This window comes from Ahaetulla prasina, chromosome 1, assembly GCF_028640845.1.
Source record: "Ahaetulla prasina isolate Xishuangbanna chromosome 1, ASM2864084v1, whole genome shotgun sequence".
In the NCBI taxonomy this organism is placed as follows: domain Eukaryota; kingdom Metazoa; phylum Chordata; class Lepidosauria; order Squamata; family Colubridae; genus Ahaetulla; species Ahaetulla prasina.
In genome coordinates, this window is record NC_080539.1 from 351,254,411 (window position 1) to 351,268,520 (window position 14,110).

The window sequence follows — 14,110 nt, forward strand, 5'->3', positions numbered from 1 at the left end:
CTCCCAGAGTTCAAGTCCACAAGTCTTAAAGGGACCAAGGTTGGTGACCCCTGGTTCAAAGGAACCTTCCAAAGTTACTGATAAATTGTAATTTTAATGTGACAGAAGGGGAAAAGTATAAAATACTTTGGGAATAATAATTTTACTTTAGCTTAGTTCCATGATGGTGAACTAGCACATGTGCCACAACTGGCACGCAGAGCCCTCTAGGCGGGCACGCAAGCCATCGCCCAGCTCAGCTCCACTGTGCATGTGCACGCACGCACCTCCTGCCATTCAGCTGATTTTTGGGATCACAGGGGGCGAGACGCATGTGGGAGATGCGCGCGCATACACGGGGTCATGTGTGCATGTGCGGGGGTCATGCATGCATGCATGTGCGGGGACAGGGGCAGGAGCACAGGGGGTGGGGCCCTAACCCTAACCATAACTACCACCCCGCCGTGGTGCAGGAGGCCAAGTAGGCCACGCCCACCATGGCCATGCCCACCGAGCAACTGGGCAGAGAACCGGTTGCTAAAAATTTTAATGCGCGGGGGCAAGGGAGCATGGGGTTGCATGTGTGGGGGTCGTGCGCGTATGCGCAGGGGGGTTCACATTGCATTATGGGTGCTGGCACGGGCACACACGCACATACATTTTTGGCACACAAAGAAAAAAAGGTTAACCATCAATGGCTTAGTTTAATTAAATCCAATCTAAATTAGCCATTTTCTGGCCCCACCTATTTTCAAACTCTGGGAGTTGCTGTTTCAATGCTTCTTATGGGATCAGATTGGAGAAGTTGAAGGAATGTCTTAGAGGTAGTCCTCAGGTTACAGAATACTATTCAAAGTTATAACCGAGCTGAATGAGGGTACTCTGAATGAGTTCTGGCCATTGTGGTGTCCTAGGATCGTGATTTCTGACATTCCCTTCTGGCTTTCCCTAAGCAAAATCCAGGCAAAGTCAGTAGGAGGTCAGAGGTTGTGATCACATGAAACCCTAACTTTCATGTGAGGATGGTCCTCATTTAACAACTACAATTGGGACTGCCAAACTTGCTGTTGCTAAGCAGCCTAGTCACATGACATCACTTTCCAACGGCATTGCTTAACGATAGAATTTCCTGTCCCACTTCTTGTCACAACCCAAGGACTACCTGTACTCAACCTGTATACTCAGAAGCAATGGGAAAAAAACCCAAGAAAATAAGAAGTGGAGCATGAGCAATTTCAGGTGTTCCTGGTCAAAGAATATCTGGTATCTGCCCCCACAATCCTTTCTGAATTTTTCCAATATATCCCAAATAGCATCTGCATTTTGTGTTTGTCTATGTGAGAGAGAGGAGAGATAAAGGGAGAAGTGTAGTGCTTGTTTCTAACAAATAAAATTCTCTGAAGGGTGTTTACTTTTAAATTTATTCTTCATTCTCTGGCTTCTTACCTCCCTGGGCAATTCAAATTCCAGTATTATAAGGGAGGAAAAGAATCACTCCCCGCCCCTGAATTTGGCTTCCAAAGTGAAGCAATAATCTCGTATAATACAGCCATTGCCCTGTCTAGTGGGCTGTTGTGAAAGATCCCAGCATAAATTTTATTCCACAGTCACAAGGCATTACAACGTATTGTTACTTTCAATAACATTGTGTTTTGAAATAACCAGGCAATGGATTTACCTTCACTCATGTTTGAGTCAAATATTCCCAGTACAGAAACCATGCTGTGTGATGAGGTTTTGTCACTTAAATATTCTTCTATTTCTTCAAGCGTCATCAATCTCACTGGGCAAGAATTTCTGCTTCTAAAGATGTAAATTGAAACCAGACTTCAGGCCGATTTACAAGGGACAGTTTTATTTTATTTTGCTTTCACAGAATTATGTTTCCTAGGTGCAGGAGAACTCCATTCCCTGCATCTCCCACGTCTTCAGCGTTTTTCCAAAACAATTTCAGAGTGTCATGGAGAAATGTATGAATGCACATCTTGTTCTTTCATCTAATCTGAATGACACATGTAAACTCTGTATGTTTGCTTCAGCTTCAGCTGTGAAATGCAGAGGCAAAGCTACCTCAGATTCAGACTTTCTGAATTCTTCTTACTGAAAGCCCACATGACGTTAAGGTGAGAAGTTTCGGTCAAGGAGATTCAGGTTTGACTTTCCACTTAAACATAAAGCTGTCTTGGTGGCATTGGGCTTACATTATTGCTAAATCTACCTCCTCACATGATTGTTATTATGTGGGGACAATTTAGGGGTCCTCCTTGAAGTCTTGGGGAAAAGTGTGAGATACAAATGTAAGAAAGAACCAACCACCCCAAAAAATGCAACAGTTTGAATTTCACATTTCTCAGCTACTTCCCAGCCAGTTCTTCCCTCAAGGAAGGGGTGAAATGCTACCGGTTCGCTCCTGTTCAGGCGAACCAATAGTGACAATCACAGCTGTGCCGTGCGATTGTTGGAACCTCTTTTTTTACTTTTTTAAAGCATTTTTTTACTACCTATTCGCCCGAACCGGTAGTAAAAAATGCTTTAAAAAAGTAAAAAAAGGTTCCGACAATCACATGGCACAGCTGATTGACACAGCTGATTATCAGAACCTCTTTTTTAAAACATTTTTTTCTACCTATTCACCCAAACTGGTAGTAAAAAAATGCTTTAAAAAAGTAAAAAAAGAGGTTTTGACAATCAGCTGTGCCGTGAGATTGTTGGAATCTTTTTTTTTACTTTTTTAAAGTAAGTTCAGGCGAATAGGTAGTAAAAAATGCTTTAAAAAGTTTTTTTTTAAATTGGCCACGCCCACCCAGTCACATGACCCCCCCTCACCAAGCCACGCCCACAGAACCGGTAGCAAAAAAAAATTGCATTTCACCACTGCTTCAATGGTTATCCACATGCTTTTCATTTCTTCCCAGATTTGGTCTATTCCATGATTTTGCTTATATAATCTGGAGATAATGAGAGTTTAAGTCCAAAGACCTCCAGAGCACACCAGGATCCAGAAAGTTTGCCCTAAAGTGGTTCTTAATCAGCAACATAGTACTTACAATTCAATGAACTTCATCATCTCTTTGGTCTCCCACATCCCAGAGTAAGCCAGCCATGCCCACTCTTTTGTATATATCTTCATGATAGGAAACTGGGTGACATTTTCCTGCACGCAAAGGTGTGGCCAATCCCAGCAGTTTACCCTTGCAAGTGAAATCTCAGGAGTCCCTACAAAAAATGTGGGGAAGAAACAACAAAAGAGCAGTGATACAAATGTTTCTGGCTCTTTGTATAAGATTCATGAAACTTAAAAAAAAACAACTTAGAATCTACTCCATCAACTACTTTAGTTCTAGGAAGAACTGCTCTAGTTTTTATTCATTGATTCTTCAGCTGATTTTCTGATACATCAAAAATAAGAATCAAAACATATTGGTTGGAATATCACAGGAATTTTGCTGAATCAGATCAAAGACTATCCATAAGAAAGGTATGAAGACAATGGCTCTTTCCTGCTGTTACTCTTTAGTAAGTGTTTCACATGTGCTATAACTAAACCTGAAAGATCATACAATCAGTAGAATTTTGGTTCACTGCCATGAGTACTAGTATCAAATTCCACATATTGTTATGTATTGTAAAGTACTTTAGTTTACTCTCACCATAATGAAAATCTTGGACATATTCAATAGGATTTCTGACTCTCTTTTTTAAGAAAATCCACCTTTGATCCCTGTGATTCCATTACAGGCTGCTTTTAATAATTGGAGGACTAAATGTTCAGAATTAAATTTCACGTGACGTAAAAAGAAATCATTGTCCTCGGGAAACACATTCTCAACACCCTTTGAATAGACAGGTTAATTTTATGTTTCTTTCTGCCTCTGAAGCAAAGTTAAGTGAAAAAGCAAAATATAGCAATTGGCAAACAAATCAGGAATGAGTACATCAACAGCTTGATCAAACAAAAAGTTTCTAAGAAAGCAAATTTTATACTTTACTTAAAATTAAAACTGGAAAATTAACATCCAAATATTTATGGCAGTGGTCAGGGGTTAGAAGGCCAAGAGGTTTAAATAAACCAATTCCAAGATAGTTGTGATGTTTTTAACCAGTTCTAAAAAGAGCAGCATTAAAATTTAAGATGGCCTAGAAGCTACTAATCTTCTGGAGCACCACAGGTAGGTCATCTGTTAAAGGCAGTCCCATCCTCATCTTAAATTCTACTTCAGGTGGGCCAAAATCATGCTGCCCAATTTGATTATTTGGACACAGGGTTTCAGCACCTTAATCTGCATGTACCAGAGAATTGCAAATGGGTGCTGGAGGGTTTTTGTATATGCTTCTCTATTTCTCAACTGTAAGCAGACAACAAGAGTTAGACCCACAGTGCCTACAGAAGCGACATCATCTTTAATACCTTAAACCAGTGTGGGTAACATCCCCAAAATAAAGAAAAATAAATACACTTTTTGAAATGGTTAAGATCCCAGAAGGTAGACAATTCTCTAGTTGAGATGTTGAGTCTCTGGAAAGCGTACAAAGGGTTGGGAGGCGAAAATGTATGGTTACAGGAATTGGGTATATCTGGCTTAGTGAAAAGAAGGACTAGGGGAGACATGACAGCAGTGTTCCAGTATTTGAAGGGCTCCTACAAAGACAAGGGGATCAAACTGTTTTCTAAAGCACCAAAAGGCAAGACAAAAAACTGGTTGGAAACTAACTAAGGAGAGAAGCAACCTAAGGAGAAATTTCCTAATGGTGAGAGCAATCGATCAATGGAACAGCTTGCCTTCAGAAGTTGTGGGTGCCCTAACACAGAAGGTTTTCAAAAAGACACTGGACAACCATTTGTCTGAAATGATATAGAGCCTCCTGCTCAAGCAGGATCTTCCAAGGTCCTTTTTCAACTCTATTATTCTACGTTTTATGTTCTCATGAGGTTTTGCTATGCTTGCATGAGATCATGAGGTATTTTTCTGGCATTCTTTCACAAGACCTCATGGATTTTGGGAAATGATTACAGAAATTTCTTGGTGACTTCAAAAGTAAGTGACTGACTGATTGATTTGGCATGCTGGACAATCATTTGAAATCAAGTAATGGCAGCTGGGAAACAAAGACTGCCAGCCTTTGGTAGAAAAGAAATAATTGCAACTGCATAGGAATTTAGGAAGTATATTCGGCCAAAGGCAATTCTTTATTGTTTTAGGTATTGATTTGCTCCAAAGCTTAGCCCAAGAATTAACAACAGATTCTAGGACTACCCACTGAGTAAATTTAAAACTACAACCTTTTTAAAAATACCACTCTTTGAATCAATAGTCAAGCCTACTGGAAAGTTGACTTACATTATTATAAATCACTCAGCAGTAGCATGGCTGTTTTTCCAGCCTGGCCAAAAGTATTTAATGCCAGGAAAAAGGAGTCATTATAAATCAATGTAAAACACTGGAATAAACATACAGAGAGAGAGAGAGAGAGAGAGACATATGCCTTAACATTTAAAACAAGGCAGATCAATCTCTTAAGTGGCTTAAATTAAAGTACATTAGATTTTGATGCATTTGTAAAAGTGCTTCTTGGCATCTGCCAGATACTTAGCAACCATCCTAGTAGACAAAGTTGTAGTTCAGATTATCTTCCTAAATGAAAGTTGTTACCTAAACGTTGGTCATTTTGTGTTTGTAAGAAAGTGGGCGCTTTATTATTTCTTATCTTTTAAATTCATGGATACCTTAAAAGAGACCAAGCCTTCTACCAACCCCACCACTGTCACTCCCTGCTGCAGCTGCATTCAAAAGTAAAGATGGTCAGTTGAGTACAACAGATCACACATCTGTTTATTGTGTCCTGCTTTTTAAGGGGGAGAGTTGGCAGGGTGTTTGTATGCAGCTGGTTTACTTGCTGCTTCTCTGCCTATTGTCAAACAGTAAGTATGCAGGATATACTCCTAGTTGTGCATTATAATTCTATTTAATGACGTCAAAGTCTGCCGGGGAAAAAGAAGACAGGGGAGTTCTGAGAAGTAAATAATATAAACACGCTCATTTAGAAAATGACCCGCTATTGTTTAACAAATCCAAAGGGAAGTCATTCCTGAAGACTAAACCATCTTCGATAAGCCATCAAGATGTCTTTGACTGTGACTGCCAATCTATTTCTAAACAGACCATTCTTTTAAAAAAAATACGTATAAAATACACAAAATTTTAAAAAAATAGGAATAAATACAACTGGAAATATTTCACAATATTTCCATTTGTTAAAAAAAAAAGTGCCACCTCCATTATTATTTTTTTGAATTTTTTCCAGACCTCCACATTCAACGTTAGCAAGTGGATGGTGTTCTCTCAAAGCACTGGAAGGACGTCAAACTGGGAAAGCCAGAAATGTGACAGGTTTTTCTTTATGGGAGGCTTTCAAGCAAAAGTTGGACAAATATTTCTTTGGGATTCTATCAGCTCTATCAGCTTTTCCCTTTCTGCTACTAGGCATCATCAGTTTTCCCACTTACCAAGATTAATTTTACGCTGAATCAATCATTTGAAACAAAGACCTTGGATTAAATGACATGTAAAGAAACAGACAACCCACAGCAACCATACTGACTCAGCCATACCTTTCAACTGGGCAGCAACTTCGAGGAAAGACTGCATCACCACCAGAGAGACAGTTTCCCCTGAAATGAAAACAGGAAAAGTAACCCAGTATTTCAGATACGGGAGCATATGGAGTCTGTCAAAACTCAAGGCATGAAGGAATACTAGTCCTCAACTTTCTTTTGACAACATGTTTTATACAAGACAAAGTAGCCAGGAATTCCAACAAATGAACAGGTAAGGTGCTACTTGGAACAAATTCAAGGGTGATTTGATGGCCATACCAAAAAGATTTGAACTGGTTGCCAATAGTTATTGGGCACAATTTAAGGTATTAGATTAATCCCTAAAGATTTAAATAGCTAATGGACAAACTATATACTGTAGTTCTAAACCTTGAATGCCTAGACTGATGGACCCAATTGGATTCCATAAGGGGTTTGGGATTTTCCCTGAAGATCTGGTGGGCAATTCAGCTAAGGACTTAGCCACTGTCTGGAATGCATAGATGGGTGAGACTCTGGACTGATGACTTTTATCTGGTTTCTCCATGTGCACGGATCTCAAGTTGCACCTTGGTTCTCCAAAAAACTCTGAGGGTTGAAGCACCAGGTGACAGTGAGTTCTAGTCCTGCCTTAGGCATGAAAGATAGCTGGATGACTTTGGGCCATTCTCTCTCAGTCCAACTCATCTCATAGGGTTGTTGTTGTTGTGGGGAAAATAGGAAGAGGGAGGAGTAGCAGGTATGTTGGTGGCTGTGAGTTATTTATGATGATAATAAATGTGGGGAATGAATGAATGAATGAATGATACAATATACAGTATATCTCACAAAGCTAAAAGGGGAGAAAAGGGAAGGACATTCAGACTTGCAAGACTCTTGTTACTATAACCTTTTATAAAAGTGGTTTTAGCATGTATAGCTTTGATTTCCTATTCTGGTTTACCTCAGAGGGCTGACAGATACTATCAATCACATTATCTTCTGGAATAGCTATAAGGTTTGGGAGTGGGGGGCACCATTTTCTGGTGGTTCTCCTCCATTCTCCACTTTGGTATATCAAAGAGGACCTTTTCCTGATGGTTACCAAGCTATTAAATTAACTCTCTCAGGATATGCCTTTGGTTCTTGCCTTTTCCATGTTCAGAGAATATATTTTTGTCCAATTTTTATTTCTTAATTAATTTTAATGTTACATTATTGTTGTTCATTTGTTTTAAAAAAACAGCTCTCTTTAATAGTAAAACGGGATATATTTTCAATGAATGAACAGGCTCGTCTTTGGCTTCTACTGTTTTGTCCTTAGAGAGTGAGGAGCCCAGCTAGTCAGAACAGAACATGCAACTAAACTAGAAGATTGCCCAATTGCCAGCACTCATAAGAGTAGAACCGCAGCAAAGAGCTCATAAAAATGTATTTTTGTGGAATGAGGCAGGACGGATAGAAGGATATGTAACCCAAGAGCAATGCCAGGAGAAAGGGCCAATACAGTTGTATTTTATCTATTTTATAACACTTTTGGGATTCTTTTGGACTGAAAGACAGGATCAGCTTCAAGTAAACAAGGGCCCTGCTGGATCCTAATAAAGTTCCAATAAACTCAGCATCCTGTTTCCCTGAAATTATCCACATATGTTTCTATAAAGCCTTTCCTCTTATTGTACCTCAGGACATAGTCTTTAGAGATAACTGCCGATGAACATAAAGGTTTCATAACCAATTTATATTCCACAGATTACCATAAACATTTCCAAATATTATTTTTTTTTATTTATTTATTTATTTCTTTATTTCTTTATTTCTTTATTTTATTTTATTTTATTTGTTTGTTTGTTTGTTTGACAGGTTTATATCCCGTCTTCATCCAAGAGCTGAACACAGCATTCATAGCGCTTCCAAATTTTCCAACAGCAACTCTTCATGGTAGATGGGCTCAGAGACAGTGACTGACGTGGGGTCACCTGGTAAACTCCTCTATCCGAAGGTAGATGGGAAACTGGGTTTCCCCAATTAACATAACATAACATAACATCAGAGTTGGAAGGGACCTTGGAGGCCTTCTAGTCCAACCCCCTGCCCAGGCAGGAAACCCTACACCATTTCAGAAAAATGGCTATCCAACATTTTCTTTAAAATTTCCAGTGTTGGAGCATTCACAACTTCTGAAGGCAAGTCGTTCCACTTATTAATTGTTCTAACTGTCAGGAAATTTCTCCTTAGTTCTAAGTTGCTTCTTTCTTTGACCAGTTTCCACCCATTGCTTCTTGTTCTACCCTCAGGTGCTTTGGTGAACAACCTGACTCCCTCTTCTTTGTGGCAGCCCCTAAGATATTGGAACACAGCTATCATGTCTCCCCTAGTCCTTCTTTTTGTTAAACTAGACATACCCAGTTCCTGCAATCGTTCTTCATATGTTTTAGCCTCCAGTCCCCTAATCATCTTTGTTGCTCTTCTCTGTACTCTTTCTAGAGTCTCAACATCTTTTTTACATCGTGGCGACCAAAACTGGATGCAATATTCCAAGTGTGGCCTTACCAAGGCATTATAAAGTGGTACTAACACTTCACGTGATCTTGATTCTATCCCTCTGTTTATGCAACCCAGAACTGTGTTGGCTTTTTTAGCAGCTGCTGCACACTGCTGGCTCATATCTAAATGGTTATCCACTAGGACTCCAAGATCCCTCTCACAGGTACTACTATTGAGCAAGGTACCACATATACGATACCGGTGCATTTTGTTTTTTTGGCCTAAATGTAGAACCTTACTTTTTTCACTGTTGAATTTCATTTTGTTAGATAGCGCTTAATGTTCAAGTCTGTCAAGATGTAGACTGTAACTTGAGTCTATCTTCTGGAGTGTTGGCTATTCCTGCCAGCTTGGTATCATCTGCAAATTTGATGAGTTCCCCATCTATCCCCTCGTCCAAGTCATTGATGAAGATGTTGAAGAGTACTGGGCCTAAAACAGAGCCTTGGGGTACTCCACTGCATACTTCCCTCCATGTGGATGTAGTTCCGCTGAGGACTACACGTTGAGTGCGGTTGGTCAGCCAGTTACGAATCCATCTGGTGGTGGTGCTGTCTAACCCACATTTTTCTACTTTATCTAGTAGTAGGTTATGGTCTACTTTATCAAATGCTTTACTGAAGTCCAAGTAAATTATATCGACAGCATTCCTCTGGTCTACTAATTTTGTCATTTTGTCAAAGAATGCGATAAGATTAGTCTGGCATGATCTGTTTTTGACAAACCCATGTTGGCTTTTGGTTATTACTTTGTTTGCTTCTAGGTGTTCGGTGATTCGTTGCTTGATTATCTTTTCCAGAATCTTCCCCGGTATTGAGGTCAGACTGATAGGTCTGTAGTTTCCTGGATCTGTTTTTTTCCTTTTTGAAGATGGGAACTACATCAGCTCTTTTCCAGTCCTCTGGCAGCTCCCCTGTGCTCCAGGATCTTTGAAAGATATAGTTCAGTGGTTCTGAGATCACGTCTGCCAGTTCCTTCAGAACCTTGGGGTGTAATCCATCCGGTCCTGGTGATTTGAACTCGTCTAGGGTAGACAGGTGTTCACTTACCATTTTCTTCCCTATTTTAACTTGTGTTTCTAATCTGTTTTTTGTAGTGCTGTTTTTGATAGGTTGGATTGTTTTTTCCTTTTGTGTAAAGACAGATGCAAAATATGAGTTAAGTAGATCTGCTTTCTCCCTGTTGCTTGTCATCTTCTTGCCACTTTCTCCCAGCAATGGGCCAATTGTTTCCTTGACTTTTTTCTTGTTTTTAACATGTTGGAAGAAGCTTTTTTTGTTATTTTTTACTTTTGTCGCTAGCCTTTGTTCATTGTGAGCCTTAGCTTTCCTCACTTCATCTTTACAGGCTCGGGCTATTTTCTGATATTCTGCCTTAGTTATTTGCCCCTCTATCCTAACATTCCTAACATTCATTCTAAACTGATTCTCCTCTTTTGGCAGTGAAATCCTGCTCGTTTGGGCTTTCTACCAGAGGTTTCCAGCACAATTTTGAAGAACTGTGTCATAATCAAGCCCAAAGATGACCCAATAAAACCAGTAGGGTCCAATCCTTTATTTGTTCATACCTAGCAGACAGAATCTTGCCAAACTAAAACTATAACTTTCTAACCTACTAGGTATAGCCTGAGAGATTCTAGGGTGTGGCTACCATGCATCTCTTCCTCTTTCCTTCACCTCAGGACTGTGCAGTATCTTGATCTGGGCGTTTCTCTGATTGATTTACTGCCTCGTCCCTGAAAAAGCTCTGTGTTGCCAAAACTCTTCTCCACTGGTTTTCCTGGTACACATTTCATCACAAACCGCCTCACCTGTCATATTTATATGACCGCCCATCTCACACGAGCATGACTCTGGGCAATGTGTTTCAATAATGCCACAACAGCCACAACCTTGCAATCAAACGCAAGCAGACTAAACACTTAAAAACGCTTAAATACTAAAGAGCACTACAGCAAACAGAAGACACCAAAACCACACTGTACAACCCCTTGCAAAATCTGACTTACAGCTGGCATAGAAGAGCACTGCTGTGTGGTTGGTCTCTGCCAAAATTGAGAGGAAGGATTCTTCTGTCAGGGTATGGATGTGTTCCAGGGGGAGTTCACGCTTCCGATCTCTGACAACAGATTCCACCACCTCATCATCCTGAATTTCTGCAAAGCAAAGATGATTTTCAAGAGGGATAAGGGGCAGAGAAAAGGTACTTGCATTGGGCCAGTGGTGAAATCCGAATTTTTTTACTACCAGTTCTGTGGGCATGGCTTAGTAGGCGTGGTGTGGCTTGGTGGGCATAGCTTGGTGGGCAGATACTGTAAAATCTCCATTCCCACCCCACTCGGGCCAGCCAGAGGTGGTATTTGCCAGTTCTCCAAACTACTCAAAATTTCCGCTACCAATTCTCCAGATCCTGTCAGAACCTGCTGGATTTCACCCCTGCATTGGGCTGAATACACTCTGAGGAAAGATGATGGAGAAAATCAAAAATGAAACTGTCTTCTTGGCAGCCATCACTAGCTTCAGGTTTTGTAGGTTTCTTAGCATGAGGTTCACAATGGACCTCCTCCCAAACAGACCTGCCTCTTGTTCCTCACTTTCACCATCACTGCCTCTTCGCTTGACCCCTTCTTCTTGAGGATGTCCTTGGGGTTGCCTAGACATTGCTGAACTTAACTCCCAGCATCCCTTACTATTAGTGGCCCTCCTCCTAAGGAAGAGTAGTGTAGGAGATGACCAGGCTGAGTCTGAGGGAAGGGTCAAATACATCATAAGTCATGAGTCCCCTCATGCCCACAAATTCCTTATTTACTGCTAAACTGCTTTAACTGCTAGTAAATCAGATTCTTGTAGTGAGCTAAACCTTACAATAAATCTTTATACACAATCAAACTGCCTGGATCTCCTGATTTTCCTGATGCTTGACAAGTAGGTCAGCAACCCACCCTCGCTGTATGGTTTGGGCTTAGCAGGAAAAGGCTGCTCCTTGTCCTTGTTTCTGTCACCACTTGAGTGTTCAACGAGGTCCACAGAAAAGGTCACAGGGACAAGAAGAAAGAAGAGTGACAGCTTTGGAGAACAGCAATGGGACACCTCAGAATTCTAGCAGGTAGAACAATGCCAGTCTCTGACTTCTATCCTTTGGTTGGCCAAGGTGAAAGAAGGCTGCTGGATTTTCATCAGCAAAACAAGAGGCAAAAGGCTGCCCAGTAGGAAAGCTTCTTTAAGAATATGCTGAAAGAAATGACATGGCTAAAGAATTATTAAAAAGGTGGAATATCAGATGAAGTTAAGAGATTATGAGATGATCGCTTTCCCTCTTGGTAAAGTTTTGGAAATCCAGTTAGGCTACTTAAGAGGGAGAACTGTAAAAAGAGCCCCCAAAATCTTTTGGAGTAAGTAGCCATATCTAATATATGATCTATCATGAGTGCTCAAAAATAATCACTGCTTATCTGGGGAAAGGCTTGCCTAGACACAAAATGGTCCTATCATAAAATGTCCATTTTCAAGAAGGCAAACTGCTGACTCTGTTCCCTAATACCCACTTTCCCTGCAGGATACTATGAACGCATTGTAAAAACAAAAGACATATTTTTGCGCTGCCAATAGGTACCGTTACTAATAAAATACTAGGCAGCATATTTATTTTCTAAGAACAGCTCTAAGACCTATGAGGAATCCCAAGGAAATTCTGGGGGATAAATGATTTGGAAATTGCTTTCCAGCAAGGGCACTGCAAATGCTGGTGGCCTCTGATGTCAATATCGACCATGGTTAGCTGTTAGCAACCAACCAAGTTTGGTTATATGCTGCCCTCTAGCTGGGCCAATATACAATATGTAGAGACAGTGTGACTGTAAAACAATTGTGCAAGTAATCTGCTCATCTCTGGTGAATATGAAATCCATGCTAGCAGGAAAGGTTTTTTTTGTCAAAATCAGCATTTGGAGCACGTTAGTTTAACTATCAAGCTATAGAAAGATGGCAATGAAATGTGTTACCAATAAAGGAGAGTGTTTGTAGCTCAAGATTGAAATGAGGGGTCCCTGGCGCTCTCTGAACTTAGCTGTTTTCTTGCAGATGTTTCAATAGCCAAACTAGGTAACATCATCAGTGCTAGCAGGCGACAGCAGCTACCTGCAGATTATCTTTAATATGCAGATGATGTACCTAGTTTGGGTAATGAAATATCTGCAAGAAAAAACCTTATCAGAAAGCAGCAAGGACCCCTTAATGAAATGTATATCAAACAGGCTAGTGAATACAATGTTTTTTTTTACCATTCTTTTAATCAGAAAGCAAAGAAACAAATTGGTGAAAATTTAATAGATCAAAGACACTTTGGAGGAATCTTAATTACCTTGTTCATTGTTCTCATTCTCCATTCCCTCCTCCTCCTCCTCCTCTTCATAAACCTCTTCTACCTTATTATCCAGACTAGGTTTGCTCTGCTCGCCATTTTTCACCAATGCTACGATTTCATCTGCATCTTTCAATGTGAGGTATTTAACAGGCATATCCTGCAGAGATGTAAATATCCACAAATGTGGCCCAAAATAAGATGCATAGGACAATCCAGATTTCAACTGGTAACTCAATTGTTCAGCACACCACACGCTCAGAAGGGTGCTGAAGTAAGGCATGGGAATTATTATAGTTCTTATAAACAAATGGGATTTCTATTATTGAATATTGATCTTCAGATCAAATCTCCAACTCTCAGATGCATTTTGACTGCCACTGTTAAAAGCTGTCTGGAAACATTCCAAGGTTATCATCATCAATAAAAAATACATTAATAGTATATACTCTATAACATAGAACAGCTAAAGCAGCAAACTTTATGTGCATAATTCTGGAAATAAACAGGAGCATTTCCTTTCCAGCAGACAAGCCTCGGATTCCACAATAAATTAAAGTCAGTCTGAAATAATGACTATGACCACTTACCTCCTCAACTGTCTTGATAGCCACATTATATCGGGAAGAAACATCCAGACCAACAGAATTC

The 14,110-nt window shown here is 40.1% G+C and overlaps 1 protein-coding gene across 1 annotated transcript in view; it reads right to left on the minus strand.

The window, feature by feature from the left end:
- Positions 1-14,110, minus strand: part of TXNDC16 (thioredoxin domain containing 16) — a 66,195-nt gene that overhangs the window by 15,430 nt on the left and 36,655 nt on the right. Inside the window, exons 10-15 of the mRNA XM_058163070.1 lie at positions 14,050-14,110; positions 13,460-13,619; positions 11,109-11,255; positions 6,590-6,649; positions 3,027-3,195; positions 1,658-1,782 (exon numbers count right to left, since the gene is read on the minus strand). Coding sequence (XP_058019053.1) covers positions 1,658-1,782; positions 3,027-3,195; positions 6,590-6,649; positions 11,109-11,255; positions 13,460-13,619; positions 14,050-14,110 — 722 coding nt within the window. The remainder of the gene's footprint in view (positions 1-1,657; positions 1,783-3,026; positions 3,196-6,589; positions 6,650-11,108; positions 11,256-13,459; positions 13,620-14,049) is intronic.